Below are 16,508 nucleotides of genomic sequence, written 5' to 3'. Positions count from 1 at the left end.
AGACACCCAGGTATTTGTAGTTATCCACGTATTCTAAGTCAGAGCCGTCCAGAGTAGTGATGCTGGATGGGCGGACAGGTGCGGACAATGATCGGTTGAATAGCATGCATTTAGTTTTATTTCCGTTTAAGAGCAGTTGGAGGCCACGGAAGGAGAGTTGTATGGCATTGAAGCTCGTCTGGAGGTTGGTTAACACAGTGTCCAAAGAAGGGCCAGTTGTATACAGAATGGTGTCGTCTGCGTAGAGGTGGATCAGAGAATCACCAGCAGCAAGAGCGACGTCATTGATGTATACAGAGAAGAGAGTCAGCCCGAGAATTGAACCCTGTGGCACCCCCATAGAGACTGCCAGAGGTCCGGACAATAGGCCCTCGGATTTGACACACTGAACTCTATCAGAGAAGTAGTTGGTGAACCAGGCGAGGCAATCATTTGAGAAACCAAGACTGTTGAGTCTGCCAATAAGAATGTGGTGATTGACAGAGTCGAAAGCCTTGGCCAGGTCGATGAATACAGCTTCACAGTAATGTCTCTTATCGATGGCGGTTATGATATTGTTAAGGACCTTGAGCGGGGCTGAGGTGCACCCATGACCGGCTCTGAAACCAGATTGCATAGCGGAGAAGGTACGGTGTGATTCAAAATGGTCGGTAATCTGTTTGTTAAGTTGGCTTTCGAAGACCTTAGAGATGCAGGGTAGGATAGATATAGGTCTGTAGCAGTTTGGGTCGAGAGTGTCTCCACCTTTGAAGAGGGGGATGACCGCAGCAGATTTCCAATCTTTGGGAATCTCAGACGATACGAAAGAGAGGTTGAACAGACTAGTAATAGAGGGTGCAATAATTTCGGCAGATAATTTTAGAAAGAGAGGGTCCAGATTGTCTAGCCCGGCTGATTTGTAGGGGTCCAGATTTTACAGCTCTTTCAGAACATCAGCTATCTGGATTTGGGTGAAGGAGAAATGGGGAAGGTTTGGGTGAGTTGCTGTGGGGAGCGCAGTGCTGTTGACCGGGGTAGGGGTAGCCAGGTGGAAAGCATGTCCAGCCGTAGAGAAATGCTTATGGAAATTCTCAATTATTGTGGATTTATCGGTAGTGACAGTGTTTCCTAGCCTCAGTGCAGTGGGCAGCTGGGAGGAGGAGCTCTTATTCTCCATGGACTTTACAGTGTCCCAGAACTTTTTGGAATTTGTACTATAGGATGCAAATTTCTGTTTAAAAAAGCTAGCCTTAGCTTTCCTAACTGCCTGTGTATATTGATTCCTAACTTCCCTGAAAAGTTGCATATCACGGGGGCTATTCAATGCTAATGCAGAACGCCACAGGATGATTTTGTGCTGGTCAAGGGCAGACAGGTCTGGAGTGAACCAAGGGCTATATCTATTCCTGGTTCTACATTTTTTGAATGGGGCATGCTTATTTAAGATGGTGAGGAAGGCACTTTTAAAGAACAACCAGGCATCCTCTACTGTCGGGATGAGGTTGATGTCATTCCAGCATACCCCGGCCAGGTCGATTAGAAAGGCCTGCTTGCAGAAGTGTTTTATGGAGCGTTTGACAGTGATGAGGGGTGGTCATTTGATCGCAAACCCATTACGGATGCAGGCAATGAGGCAGTGATTGCTGAGATCTTGGTTGAAAACAGCAGAGGTGTATTTGGAGGGCGAGTTAGTTAGGATGATATCTATGAGGGTGCCCGTGTTTACGGATTTGGGGTTATATCTGGTAGGTTCATTGATAAGTTGTGTGAGGTTGAGGGCATCAAGCTTAGATTGTAGGATGGCCGGGGTGTTAAGCATGTCCCAGTTCAGGTCACCTAGCAGCACAAGCTCAGAAGATAGATGGGGGGTAATCAATTCACATATGGTGCTGGGGGCAGAGGGTGGTCTATAGCAAGCGGCAACAGTGAGAGACTTGTTTCTGGAAAGGTTCATTTTTAGAAGTAGGAGCTCGAATTGTTTGGGTACAGACCTGGATAGTAAGACAGAACTCTGCAGGTTATCTTTGCAGTAGATTGCAACACCGCCCCCTTTGGCAGTTCTATCTTGTCGGAAAATGGCTTCTAATGTTAACCTGTTAGGGCTAGGGGGCAGTATTTACACGGCCGGATAAAAAACGTACCTGATTTAATCTGGTTACTACTCCTACCCATTAACTAGAATATGCATATAATTATTGGCTTTGGATAGAAAACACCCTAAAGTTTCTAAAACTGTTTGAATGGTGTCTGTGAGTATAACATAACTCATATGGCAGGCAAAAACCTGAGAAGATTCCTTACAGGAAGTGCCCTCTCTGACAAGATCTTGTTCTTCTTGTCTCTGTTTATTGAAGACTGAGGATCTTTGCTGTAACGTGACACTTCCTACGGCTTCCATAGGCTCTCAGAGCCCGGGAAAAAGCTGAATGATATCGAGGCAGCCCCAGGCTGAAACACATTTGCGCTTTTGGCAAGTGGCCGATCAGAGGATAATGGGCTTAGGCGCGTGCACGAGTCGACCCTGTGCTTTATTTTCTTTCGTCTATTTACCTAAACGCAGATTTCCGGTCTGAATATTATCGTTTTTTTACGAGAAAAATTGCATAAAAATTGATTTTAACATGCTTCGAAGTACGGTAATGGAATATTTAGACATTTTTTGTCACGAAATGCGCCGTGCTCGTAACCCTTATTTACCCTTTCGGATAGTGTCTTGAACGCACGAACAAAACGCCGCTGTTTGGATATAACAATGGATTATTTGGGATCAAACCAACATTTGTTATTGAAGTAGAAGTCCTGGGAGTGCATTCTGACGAAGAACACCAAAGGTAATCAAACTTTTCTAATAGTAAATCGGAGTTTGGTGAAGGCTAAACTTGCTGGGTGTCTAAATAGCTAGCCCTGTGATGCCGGGCTATCTACTTAGAATATTGCAAAATGTGCTTTCACCAAAAAGCTATTTTAAAATCGGACACATCGAGTGCATAGAGGAGTTCTGTATCTATAATTCTTAAAATAATTGTTATGCTTTTTGTGAACGTTTATCGTGAGTAATTTAGTAAATTTTTAGTAAATTCACCGGAAGTCTGCGGGGGGTATGCTAGTTCTGAACGTCACATGCTAATGTAAAAAGCTGGTTTTTGATATAAATATGAACTTGATTGAACAAAACATGCATGTATTGTATAACATAATGTCCTAGGTGTGTCATCTGATGAAGATCAAAGGTTAGTGCTGCATTTAGCTGTCTTCTGGGTTTTTGTGACATTATATGCTAGCTTGAAAAATGGGTGTCTGATTATTTCTGGCTGGGTACTCTGCTGACATAATCTAATGTTTTGCTTTCGTTGTAAAGCCTTTTTGAAATCGGACAGTGTGGTTAGATTAACGAGAGTCTTGTCTTTAAAATGCTGTAAAATAGTCATATGTTTGAGAAATTGAAGTAATAGCATTTCTAAGGTATTTGAATAACGCGCCACAGGATTCCATTTGGTGCCACCTACCCTAGAGAGGTTAACATGCATGAAACCAAGGCTTTTACGGTTGCAGAAGTCAACAAATGAGAGAGCCTGGGGGATGGGAGTGGAGCTAGACACTGCAGGGCCTGGATTAACCTCTACATCACCAGAGGAATAGAGGAGGAGTAGGATAATGGTACGGCTAAAGGCTAACAGAACTGGACGTCTAGCACGTTCAGAACAGAGAGTAAAAGGAGCAGATTTCTGTGCATGGTAGAATATATTCAAGGCATAATGTACAGACAAAGGTATAGTAGGAGAGTCTGTTGTGGCCTCCTTGTGCAGTTAAATATATAATAATAAAAAATAAAAATAGGTTCAGAGCTTGCGGTAGGAATCTGGAGATATGGAGAAGAATAAGTCCGACTAGCTCTGGTTTGAGTCGCGCTGTACAGACTGGCGAGAGTTGTCCGGGATAAAGGGTAGCTGATGACCGCTAGCAAAGGATAGCTAACTGCTAGCTAGTAGCTTCGGAATGTATTCGATGGGCCTCGTAAGCTAACAGTCCGTTGTGCTCTAGACAGCTAGCCTTCAGGGGACATTAGCTGCGAAGATCTGAAGATGAGAAGGTTCAGAGCTTGCGGTAGGAATCCGGGGATATGGAGAGAAAAATAGGTCCGGTATGCTCTGGTTGAATCGCGTTGTACAAACTGGCGAGAGCTTTCCGAGCTAACGGTTAGCTGATGACCGTTAGCTGGCTAGCTTATGTTGGAGATTCCAGTAATAGAGGTAGAGAAAAATACTTTAGAGAAAAAGCAGGTCCACACCACATTGGGTGAGGTGGGTTGCAGGAGAGTATTTTGAAGTAAGGGGTTAGAAAAATATAAAAAGATATGCGAAGTAAAATATATATATACATGGGACACGACTGGATGAAGGACAAAGACGTCTGACTGCTACGCCATCTTGGATCTTGGATTTCACCGGATGTTGTGGAAACGTTCCGCTAGCGGAACCCCTAGCCGTAAAATGATAAAGCATGTTGTCTCATTGTATTGTCTCAATGTGGATCCAAACTAAGTCATATATTTAGAACCACAGTGTTGTGTTCCAGCTGTATAGTCTGGTTTCTGAAGGAAACACTATTGCAACATGGATGTGTGTATGTGTGTGCGTGTGTCTGTGTTTCTTTCTGTCTATTCTGTAGTGTGTATCATGTCCTGAATGCTTTGCTGATCTTGATTATTTGTGACACTTCACTATCCCCTCTCTTTCTGCCTACCCCCCCAAGAGCTTGCACGCTAATATGTACTGTGTGTGTGTGTGTGTCTGTGTGCGTGTGTGTGTACGCACGTGCGCCTATAGTTAGAGTTATGTATTCAAAGCAAATAGAGCGTTGCCATGTTAGTCCGCTGAGTCTCTGTGACAACTGCCCCCCATATCCTCAGGGACATTTAACCACCTGACATTGCCATCAATGTATATGTGTGTGCAAGTGCATCTGTGTGTATCTGCCCAAAATATCTGCGGGGACAATGAGCATTTTAAATCAGGTCATCAGAGATTGTCCATCTGTACTGTTTCATAACTCACCCTGTTTAAATAGGAATAATACTCTTTAAGGTTTCCTATTGATCCTCATAGATTAGATGTTTTAGCTGCTTGGCTCCATAGTATTTTTAAATTGATTCACAGAAGCTGGGTTTCATTGTGGTACACAGTCTCTCTTACTTTTGGGTTAGTGCATGTACTGCAGAGTATAGTTGACCAAGAAAATGCTGAGGGCTATCGAATATCGAATAAAAATGGGTTGCTTGATATGTTAGCTATATCTTGTCCAGGGCGCTAGTGTGCATTCCTTCACTAATAATGGACCAGGACCAGAGCTAAACATTAGCTAACATATACAGCAAACAAAACAACAGATGATTTAGCTAACATTCTGCCTGGTTGAATGCTCATCACCCTATGAGAAAGTATTTGTTCTTGAGTTGCAGAGCTAACTGTTGATTATGATTTAGAGTGTGTCCTAAGGGATGTTGTGCAGCAGGTAGACTAAAGGTTAGAGCATTGGGCCCGTAACCATAAAGTCGCTGGTTCGAATACCCGAGCCGACAAGATGAAAAATCTGTCGATGTGCCCTTGAGCAAGGCAGCGGGAAGGTAGTGATAGTGTCACGGTTGAACTGCACACTGGTCTCCTGCTCGGCAAACCAACATCATAACCAACAGGAAATTCCATTTGCTACACCAGCCTGCCACATTCTGTAAGTAAGTAGCCCTTGGCTTGTGCAAGCCGGAACAGAGCAAGAGCATAGGAGCGTCTCTTGTTTCTGTAGAATGAGGCAGCTCGATGTGCAAGTACACCCCCTGGACAGGACGTTAACACAGGGCCTTATCTCCAATCTCAGTATGGACACTCCACAAGGCCACTCAGTTGGTTGCCACACACAAATGAAGGATCTTAATTTGAGCCAGTTTGCTACAGCAGGAAAATAATCCGGCAGCAACAGCAAATGTGGATTATAATTATAAATAATGGACATTTTTATAGGGGTAGGGGTTGATACATTTTTTGTAAGAGGAAACCAAGGCTGAAATTTCAAAGGGGAAATGACAAACTTCATAAGCCTTTTTAAACCTCAAATACACTACAAGTTAAACATTTCCTGCTGTGCGACAGGGTGATACAATTAAGATCCTACATCTGTACTGTACATGCACACATTCACCCAATTTGCAATGATCCTCTTCTACACAACTGAATGCAGTGTTTACCATGTTTACCACAACCTTTGCTCACACACGGTAGAATTACAAATAATCACATTGAACTTTTATTCTGTCTCTCTGCCATGTCTCACAAAAACAAACCATGTAAACCCCTGCTACCTCATGTTGAACATCACATTATAACCTGCGCTCTTTTGGCACCCTCCCTCCCTGGCTTGTGAATGAAGCAGAACACAACAGAGGTTGTGTAGTGAATCATTCTGATATAGAGATGGGGAAGGTTGGAAAATGGGCTTCAGCAATGAGAACCCATCTCTAATTGCACTGCTGAGTCTTTTTGTGTTGTATCTCTTAAAGGAAAAACAACTGGAATAACACTAAGGCCTTAGCAGTGTCCACTTACCCATACTACTCTCCACTGTCCTATCAGAGAGACCACAGTGATTGATGAGGAGGACAGGGCTGAGGAAGAGTTTGTATAATGGTAATGACAAGTGGAGACAGAATCTACAAGATTAGAGCTCTACATTGTTTTGTATTGTGAGTGACCACCCTAATGTTTCTAGCCACAGCTTGGTCGTTGCTTCCGATTGGTTCCGGCCCAGCAAGACTAAGGTGTACATGCAGCATCAGGCATAGAAGTCTTGCTGAGATAGGTGTGGTTAGCCTATTGACTCTCCATGCCCTCCCTGAAGAAAATATGAAGTGAAGGAAAGATGAAACTGACATAGCACAGCTGAAATCCCTGAGGAGAAGAGAGGAGAGAGAGATGAAAAGGAAGACAGAGGTGGAACAGAAGGAGTTGAACGATGGATGAAAAGAAGGGAGGTGGAAAAGGAATAGGCAGATAGATGAAGAAAAGTCTGAAACAGTAGAGAGGGGTGTATGCTATGCATTAGTGGTGTGTCGGTCTGTCTGTCTGGGAGCTTCCAAGGACCTGTGGAATACACAAACCCCAGTCTGGGCCATATGATATGAGCGCTATTAACTTTTGATATTCAATCAAGCTTTCTGAGTCCTGCTTTGTGCCGTTATGTAACATTCAGGAGCGCATCAGCACAGTCCCACATAGATTTTATGTGTGTGTGTGTGTGTCCTGTCTTAGTTGTGAAGGTTACATGATTAGGGGTGGTCTTGGGGTGGGTCGGGTTGAGTGTTTGTGGTGGGTGTGCACAGGGGGGATAACTGAAGGGGTTAAGCTGGTGACTGGCACTGTGACAAAAGTTAATGATTGGAAAGGAGAGGTGGAGGCGAGGCGGCGGAGTGAGGGAGGCAGACAGGGCCGAACAGAGGGAGGGAGCGAGTGAGGGAAGGAGCTGACGGAGAGAAAGAGGGGAAAGAGCGTGATGCTTAAATCCAGTCGGCTGCTCCCCTGGGAATGTAATACATATGTGTGCACGAGTTCAGCTCAGAGAGAGAGAAAATATATTAGCCGCAAAGAAATGATTGTTTCTACTCTCTCCCCTATTTAAATTCCACTCATACTGGCCCCAGTACCCTAGCTCTGAGTCAACTGTGTGCACACAGAGATAGAGAGGAAGGGAGAGAAAGAGAAAAGGGAGGGAGGAGGGAAAAAGAGAGAAAGAGAGAGAGGGAGAGAGTAAAGAGGGAGGGAGGGAAGAGAAAGTGAGAGAGTTACTGTAGACAGAGAGTGGAGTGAACAAGTGATAGAGTTAGAGGGGAGGGAAGAGTGAGGAAGATAAACGAGAGGGAGAGAAGAAGAGTAGGTGAGAGGGAGAAGAGAAAATAGTTGAAAGAGAGAGGGCAGAGCAGACTGCATTTCCAGACAGAGTCTACTCAAAATAGAAGAGAGAAATATAGAAAGGAGAGAGAACACGGGGATCATGGAGGAGTCAGCAATGAGGTAGGTCTGTCTTCATTCTGCTCTAAATCCTTTGTGACGTTTGGACTGCAACTGTAGCTATGACAGAGGAGACCATGTGGACTCCATGAGAGAGGGGTGTGTGTGCATGCATCTAAGGTTCTAGTAAACGGAGGGATATATTTATTAAACCATTTGAAGTAATACAAAAAAGGATGTGCAACATTTTGATTGGTGCAAAGGCTAACTGTTTTCTGTCGTCTGTATTCTTTTTTCTGTGATTGTGCATGTTTACATTCATGCATGGTCATATGTGTGTGTGTGTGTGTGTGTGTAAGGTTGTATATGAGTACATATGAATGCACATATAATCTAAGTTCACCTACTGCAGAAAGCAAGCTCTCTCTCTTCTAAATCTATCTATCACAGCTGGAATCACTGATGAAACCCTATTCCATATATAGTGCACTACGTTTGACCAGGCCCCCTAAGGAATGACGGGAATAGGGTGACATATGTTGGCCATAGAGTGGTTATAGCAGGCTCACCTTTATCAAACAACCCCATGGCCTGCTCACCTGTTGAGACTTCTATTTCACTGAGCTGCAGTGTCATAGGTTGGACTAAGTCAGGGGTAAGTACTATTTGAGAAGGTCCGGTCAAACACATTTCCTAAGTGGCAAAGGTACGGATGGATATTGTGATTTATTGGTGTAGTAACAAACAGCGACCTCGCAACACATGCCTTAGGATCAGTCTTAGAATCACGTTTGGAGATCCATTGTGACAACCCACCTTGTGAGACTTAGTAATGATGTCACTGAGGGTGATAAGAGTTATTCTCCATGACCTCTTGTTCTGTGACTGGGTTCAAAGGTCAAACTAATGGCCCCTGCTTGAACCTTCTGTGAACACACACACACACCCTGCTCTTGACCTCCTTGTAAAATGCAGCTAATTGAAGGGAAGGTCAGTAACTCTGACCTGATGAGAGGCCTGGGGTGGCTGTTAACTGTTTAATACCCACTGTCTGTGTGGGCATGGAGGTGAACTGGAGGTTTGGTGATGGGTTAGAGGAGTGATTGGAGTTTTGGTGGTTGGATGTGTGTAAAAGATGTTTGTCCTTGACAGAGTCAGACCCTGTGGACTGTGGAGGGTGAGAGTGTTTGAGGGGAGTAGATGAGAAGATTGGGTGAGGGCTCTAGGGGAGGGTTGAGACAGGACTGGGTTTTCAGAGATGAGGGAGTCTCTTCCACAGGGACATATTCTTGGCAAACAGAGAGAGGAGACTGGCCTGTTCTTCCTGGAGGAATTCCTCTGAGAGAAAGAGAGAGAGAACACAGTTCACCCACAATAAAGTTCAAGAAGAGGAGTGACAGACTGTTGACTTCCCCAGTAAAATCAGGCATTCAGTTCAATTCAGCTCTATCTGCACTGTGCATCAAGTAATTTACCTTACACTGACTAACAAAGGGCCCATCCATGCCTGTTCCCTTTAAAGTGGGGCAAAGCATGACAATGGTATAGTACAACACATCTATAGGCTGTGAAGATTGATTAAACATAGAACAGGACCAGATTATTGAGGGGGAACCCAACTTTCTACCTACAGTAGAGGTGAACAGGAGCGTATAGGAGCATGTCTGGTGCTGCTTTATGGGACAGTGCTCTGCCTGGGACTGCCTGAATGATTTGTTGACACGTTAGTGAGTTAGTTCAACAAAAAAAAGAGAGAGAGGGGAGACAGTCAGGTATAAAGAGAAAGGAGAGAGAGAAAATTGGGAAAATGTAACTCTAAACATGAAGAGTTACCTATCCAAAATGGAGATGTGTGGATAAACCACTTCTCCAATCTTTTTGGCTCTATAACAAAGAACAAACAGCAAAAATGTATGCATAATCAAAAACAAAATCTTAGAATCAACTATTAAAGACTACCAGAATTATATTGAATGAACTACAGAACAAAACACAAACCCTCCAACCCAAAAAGGCCTGTGCGGTTGATGGTATCCTAAATGTAATGATAATATATACAGACAACAAATTCCAATTGGCTAAACTTAAACTCTTTAACATCATCCTCAGCTCTGGCATATTCCCCTATATTTGGAACCAAGGACTGATCACCCCAGTCGACAAAAGTGGAGACAAATTTGACCCCAATAACTACCATGGGATATGCATCAACAGCAACCTTGGGAAAATCATCTGCATTATCATTAACAGCAGACTTGTGAAAACAATGTACTGAGCAAATGTCAAATGAACTTTTTACCAAATTACCATACGACAAACTGTGTAAAAATTGGCAAAAACACATTTTTTTCCACAGAGCCGTGGGGTGAGACAGGAATGCAGCTTAAGCCCCACCCTCTTCAGCATATATAACAACAAATTGGCAAGGGATCTAGAACAGTCTGCAGCACCTGGCCTCGCCCTACTAGAATCTGAAGTCAAATGTCTACTGTTTGTTGATGATCTGGGTCTTCTTTCCCCAACCAAGGAGGGCCTACAGCAGCACCTAGATATTCTGCAAAGATTCTGTCATACTTGGGCCATGACAGTAAATCTCAGTAAGACAAAAAAGGTCCAGTCGCCAGGACCACGAATACGAATTCCATCTAGACAACGTTGCCCTAGAGCACACAAAAACTATACATACCTCGCCCTAAACATCAGCGCCACAGGTAACTTCCACAAAGCTGTGAACGAGCTGCGAGACAAGGCAAGAAGGGCATTCTATGCCATCAAAAGGAACATACAATTCGACGTACCAATTAGGATCTGGCTAAAAATACTTGAATCAGTTATAGAACCCATTGCCCTTTATGGTTGTGAGGTCTGGGGTCCGCTCACCAACCAAGAATTCACAAAATGGGACAAACACCAAATTGAGACTCTGCATGCAGAGTTCTGCAAAAATATCCTCTTAAAAATGCAATCAATTTATAACATTTTTGACATGTGTTTTTCTGGATTTTTTGTTGTTATTCTGTCTTTCACTGTTGAAATAAACCTCCATTAAAATTATAGACTGATCATTTCTTTGTCAGTGGGCAAACGTACAAAATCAGCAGGGGATCAAATACTTTTTTCCCTCACTGTATCTCCCTCACTAGCTTTAAGCACCAACTGTCAGAGCAGCTCACAGATCACTGCACCTGTACATAGCCCATCTATAATTTAGCCCAAACAACTACCTCTTCCCCTACTGTATTTATTTATTTTGCTCCTTTGCACCCCATTATTTCTATTTCTACTTTGCACTTCCTTCCACTACAAATCTACCATTCCAGTGTTTTACTTGCTATATTGTATTTACTTTGCCACCATGGCCTTTTATGCCTTTACCTCCCTTTTCTCACCTCATTTGCTCACATTGTATATAGACTTATTTTTCTACTGTATTACTGTATTACTGTATTCTATTGTATGTTTGTTTTACTCCATGTATAACTCTGTGTTGTTGTATGTGTCGAACTGCTTTGCTTTATCTTGGCCAGGTCACAATTGTAAATGAGAACTTGTTCTCAACTTGCCTACCTGGTTAAATAAAGGTGAAATATAAAAGAAAAAAAAAAAAAAAAACGATACATACTGTAGCAGCCTCAAGGGTGTAGGGTTTCCACATCACCAAGTTCAATAACAAAACTTGCACCAGTAGCATAACTAGAATTTTGGTACACAGGGGAAGTAGGGGGAATTCACCAATTACTTCACAGTCCACAAGCCGTTCTCGTTGTCCGTTCCATTCTCCAGGGGTAATCCTAAAACTCAGGTCCTCAGCCAATATGGTTCGGTACACAAATTAGGTAATCCGACAGTCCAGGTCACAGCGGGTAATCTCACAGATATTGTTCTCTCTTCTCCCACTCTTCATAACGCATGTTTTTCTCTCCATTCTCTGCCCCTTTGTGCAGGCTGCTTCCTCTTTTATCCCCAAGCACTCCCTGGCTTAATGACCCACAGCCTCGCCTCGTTGGGGCAGGAAGTCCATATAAGGCTCAGGGGTGGAGCCAGCGGGCTGCAAGATATCTCCCCTCAATAACCACTCCCCTCAGCTCTCCCTGCCGTCTGCCCCCCCCCAGAGGGAGGGGCGGTCCAGCTCCCTAGCTCATCCCTCCTGGAGAGTGCATCGGCATTTCCATGGGCTGCACCTGCTCTGTGGATGACAGAGAAAGCAAAGGGCTGTAAGAATAGGAACCAGCGGGTGACCCGGGCGTTACTGTCCTTATTCCATGACATCCAAACCAGGGGTGCATGGTCTGTTACAAGGGTGATGTGTCTTCCTAATAAGTAATACTTCAGCATTTCCAGCACCCACTTGATCGTTAGACATTCTTTCTCCACCGTGAAATATCGTTGTTCCCGTGGCAACAGATTCCGGCGAATGTACATGACTGGGTGTTCCTCACCTTCTTGTAGCTGTGATAGTATGGCACCCACCCCTGTATCGGACGCATCGGTCTGTACCACCAGTGGTTTGGAGAAGTCCGGGGTCACCAGCACGAGTCCAGAACACAGTGCTCCCTTTAGGTCCTGGAAGGCTTTTTCCGTCTCCTCGGTCCACGTCACCTGGGCGGGCAGACGGTTCCTGGTCAGATTGGTCAGGGGGCTGGCTAGGGAGGCAAAGTGGGGAATAAATCTCTAGTCAACTAGTCAACCCCACAAACGTGCATACCTGCTTCTTGGTGAGGGGGTGGGGCGGGTCCTGAATCGCCTCCACTTTCTTCACCTGGGGTTTGACAAATCCCCTCCCGATCGTGTACCCCAGGTATTCAGCCTCCCGCAGGCTGAGCCGACATTTCTTTGGGTTTGCTGTTAGCCCCACCTCCCGTAAGGCCTGTAATACCACGCTCAGCTGGTTTAGATGTGTCTCCCACTCGCTACCATGGATCACAATATCGTCAATGTATGCCGTTGCGTACTACCAATGGGGTGGGAGAACCCGGTCCATCAACCTCTGGAACGTGGCCGGGGCCCCTTGCAGCCCAAAGGGCAGCTTCTTGTAATGGAACAGTCCGTCCGGGGTGGCGAAAGCAGTTTTCTCTCGTGCCTCAGGAGCTAAGGGCACCTGCCAATAACCCTTTGGCAGGTCGAGCATGCTGATAAATTGGGCAGTCCCTAGCCGTTCGATTAATTCATACATTTTGGGCATGGGGTAGGTGTCGAACTTTGAGATTTCATTTACCTTTCTAAAGTCATTACAGAAGCGAATGGTGCTTTCTGATTTTGGCACCAACACTATGGGGCTGCACCACTCACTATTCGACTCTTTGATTATATCAGCTTCCAACATCATTTTTACCTTGGTCCTGACAGCCTCTCTCCTTGCTTCCGGTATGCGGTAGGGTCTCAACTTCAGCTTTTCCTGGGTTCGGTGATGATACTGTGCTGTACCACATCGGTGTGTCCTGGTTCACTGGAGAATGCATCCTGGTTATTGGCCGACCAACTCCCTCAGCTCCTGCTTCTGGGCTTGGCTCAGCTGCACCCCCATTGGCAGCTCTGCCGGCTTGGTCTCTGTGGTAGACTACTTTTGGGAAATAGAGTAGAGTACATCACATGCATTCCATTTCCTTAGCAAATTCACATGGTAAATCTGGGTCAGATGCCTTTACCCACCTTCTCAATGACTTTGTATGGCCTGTTCCATCGGGCCAAAAACATACATTCTGAGGTGGGGACCAACACCAACACTTTGTCTCCTGGCTGTAAGTCCCTTTGTTGTGCCCCTCTGTTGTATACCCGCACTTAGGCCTCCTGGGCCTCCAGCATGTGTTCCCGTACCAGGGGCCACAGGGTTGCTATCCGATCTCTCATGTCTCCCACATGCGCCACCAAGGTTCGGTGGGGCAACGGTTGCTGCTCCCAGGCTTCTTTAGCCACATCCAACAGTCCTCGGGGTCGTCTCCCATACAGGAGTTCGAAGGGAGACAAACCTGTTGAGCTTGGGGCACTTCTCGTTTCGAGAACATCAGGTAGGGTACCAGCTGGTCCCAATTCTTTCCGTCAGCCTCCATCACCTTCTTAATCATTTGCTTCAGGGTTCGATTGAATCTTTCCACCAATCCATCGGTCTGAGGGTGACACAATGAGGTGTGCAACTGGGTTATTTTCATTAGCTTGCATAGATCCTTCATGATTCATGACATGAACGGGATGCCCTCGTCAGTCAATATCTTGTCGGGGATGCCTACTCGGGAGAACAGCATGACCAACTCATGTGCAATTCCCTTGGTGGCCATGGTGCGCAGGGGAATGGCTTCCGGGTACCTGGTGGCATAATCCAGAATTGCTAGAATGTATTGGTGCCCTTGGTTGCTCTTGGGTAGAGGTCCCACCAGGTCCATTGAGATCCTGCTGAAAGGGACAGAAATAATGCGGGTTTTGGCGCCACCTGCTGGCAGTATTCTTCCACTGCTCTCTTCACCCCTGGCCAGTAAAATCGTGCCTTGATCCTATCTAAGGTCTTCTCCACCCCTAGGTGAGTCCCAAGAAGGTGGGAGTGTGCCAACTGCAGGACAGATTGTACAAGGGGATGGGGCACCAACAACAACTCCAGACATTCATCATTCTTCTTCACGACCTGTTAAATGGGGGTAGGTTATTTGACTTACCCCCTCCACGGGCTTTCCGTCCACCACAGTCACCTGCTGGAGAGCGCTGGCCAAGTTGATATCCTCCATTTGGGCCATGCCGAACCGGCCCGATAGAGAGGCGGGCTCTGGCGCCACCTCATGGTCCATTGAAAACATGTCTTCCAGACTCGCCACCTCTCCCTCCAGTCTGGCTTCAACAGCCCCCTCCGAGAGGGGTTCAGTTGATGCCTGGGGGTCCACTTCCTGGAATCCACTTGTCCAGGCATCCCTCCTTCTGGCACCCCTACCACCTCTCCGGCTTCAGGGTCACCATACTCCCAGAGTCCACAAGTGCCGTGGTGTCCTTTCCATTGGCTCTTACCGGGGTGACAGGGGAAGGACCATTCTCCCTAGCCCAGCATGCCATTAGCAAGCCGCAGGGCTGCCTGTTGGCTACCTCACTGGCTGAGGCTGAAGGCATCGGGACTTTGCGGTTTGAACAGTTCCAGGCGATGTGTCCTGGCTCTCCACACTCATAGCATTTCCTGCTGTCCATGTTCAGGAAGGGGTGTCGTCTCGGGGAGCTGGTTGTGGGTGTTCCCAAATCCTTGGTCCCAGCGTGGTCCTCCTTCCTTTTTCGCTCCTTCATGCGAGTGGAGGGTTCCGCCTTCTGTGGTTGTCCGCAGTGCAGGACCTCCAAAGCCACCTGTTGTCCTTCTAATAGCTGATCTGCGCTCTGCAGGTTAGCTTGGCTGGCTAACTTTTTAGTTTCGAATGGGAAAGAGTGTATAAATGTATCTATAACCACTTTCTAGATGGTCGTGGACATCAGGGTTCAGCAGTTAGCTGCCTCTTGGCCAGCCTAATCAATATCCAAGATGTCCAGAGTAAATAGTCTGTATATAGTCTGTTTCTTCTGGTATTTTTTGTATATATTTTAATCTCACTGTCCATCTACGAACTAAATATACTTTCCTGAAACCCACTTCACCCAATGTGGTATGGATCTGCTATTTTTATACTTGATAACTGGAACCTCCATCAGAAGCTAGCCAGCTAACTAGCTACTAGCTATTAGTCATTGTTAGCCACTGCTAGCAGTCTTCACCTTTAGCTCGGACACCAGCCAGCTTTAGCTCAGTCAAAACCTGCCAGTCTGCACAGCGCGGTATCAACCCAGAGCATATCGGGCTGCTTTTCTCTACCACATTACTGGATTCCTGCCGCAAGCTCTGGACCATTACACCGGCGAATTGCAGCTAGCTAGCTGCAACCGAGTGGCTATTGTTAGCTAACACCTCTGTCCCGAAGCAAGCATCAGTTAGCCTTGAGCTAGCCTCGAGCTAGGCCCATATCCCAGCTAGCAGACAAAGTATACCGGCTATTTCTTGGGCTGCAAACTTCTTTTGCCAATTGGCCTGGACCCTTTATTGTCGACACGGAGACCCGCCGATCCATCACGACTGGTCTGCCGACATAATCATCCGATGTGGTTTCAACAGGCTTTTCCTTTGCGAAGTTGCCGAGGACCAATCTGCTAGCCCCGACCCGCTAGCTTTCTGAACGCCGTGTCTCCCGCTCGCCTAGCATAGCAGCGACTACCGAATGGCTCCCTGACTCACCTATTGCTGCTCATTGGATCCTATGATCACTTGTCTACACATCTGATGCCTGCTGGACTATTCACTAGCACGGTACCTCGTTTTGTTTATCTGTCGGCCCCAGCCTCGAACTCCGGTCCTGGGTACACCTAACTGACCCTCTCTGCCCATTCATCACCATTTACCCGTTGTTGTCTTAGCTCTCCAGATCAACACCTGTGATTGCTTTATGCCTCTCTCTAATGTCAATATGCCTTGTCTACTGCTGTTTCGGTTTGTTCTTATTATTTATTTCACTGTAGAGCCCCCAGTCCCGCTCAACATGCCTT

The 16,508-nt window shown here is 45.8% G+C and overlaps 1 protein-coding gene across 2 annotated transcripts in view; it reads left to right on the top strand.

Annotated features, from left to right (window-relative positions):
• The window catches only part of LOC115150306 (pleckstrin homology domain-containing family A member 6), a 179,434-nt gene that overhangs the window by 15,857 nt on the left and 147,069 nt on the right, over positions 1-16,508 (top strand). The window contains exon 1 of one of the 2 annotated variants that reach the window (XM_029693447.1): positions 7,797-8,036. The exons of the other annotated variant lie outside the window; for it this stretch is intronic. Coding sequence (XP_029549307.1) covers positions 8,017-8,036 — 20 coding nt within the window. The 5' untranslated portion in view covers positions 7,797-8,016. Of the gene's footprint in view, positions 1-7,796; positions 8,037-16,508 lie in introns of those variants that run through there. 2 annotated transcript variants of the gene reach the window in all.

This window comes from Salmo trutta, chromosome 16 (genome assembly GCF_901001165.1).
Source record: "Salmo trutta chromosome 16, fSalTru1.1, whole genome shotgun sequence".
NCBI lineage: Eukaryota > Metazoa > Chordata > Actinopteri > Salmoniformes > Salmonidae > Salmo > Salmo trutta.
The sequence above is the reverse complement of the archived record's forward strand: the minus strand, read 5'-3'. Positions and strand labels throughout refer to the sequence as shown.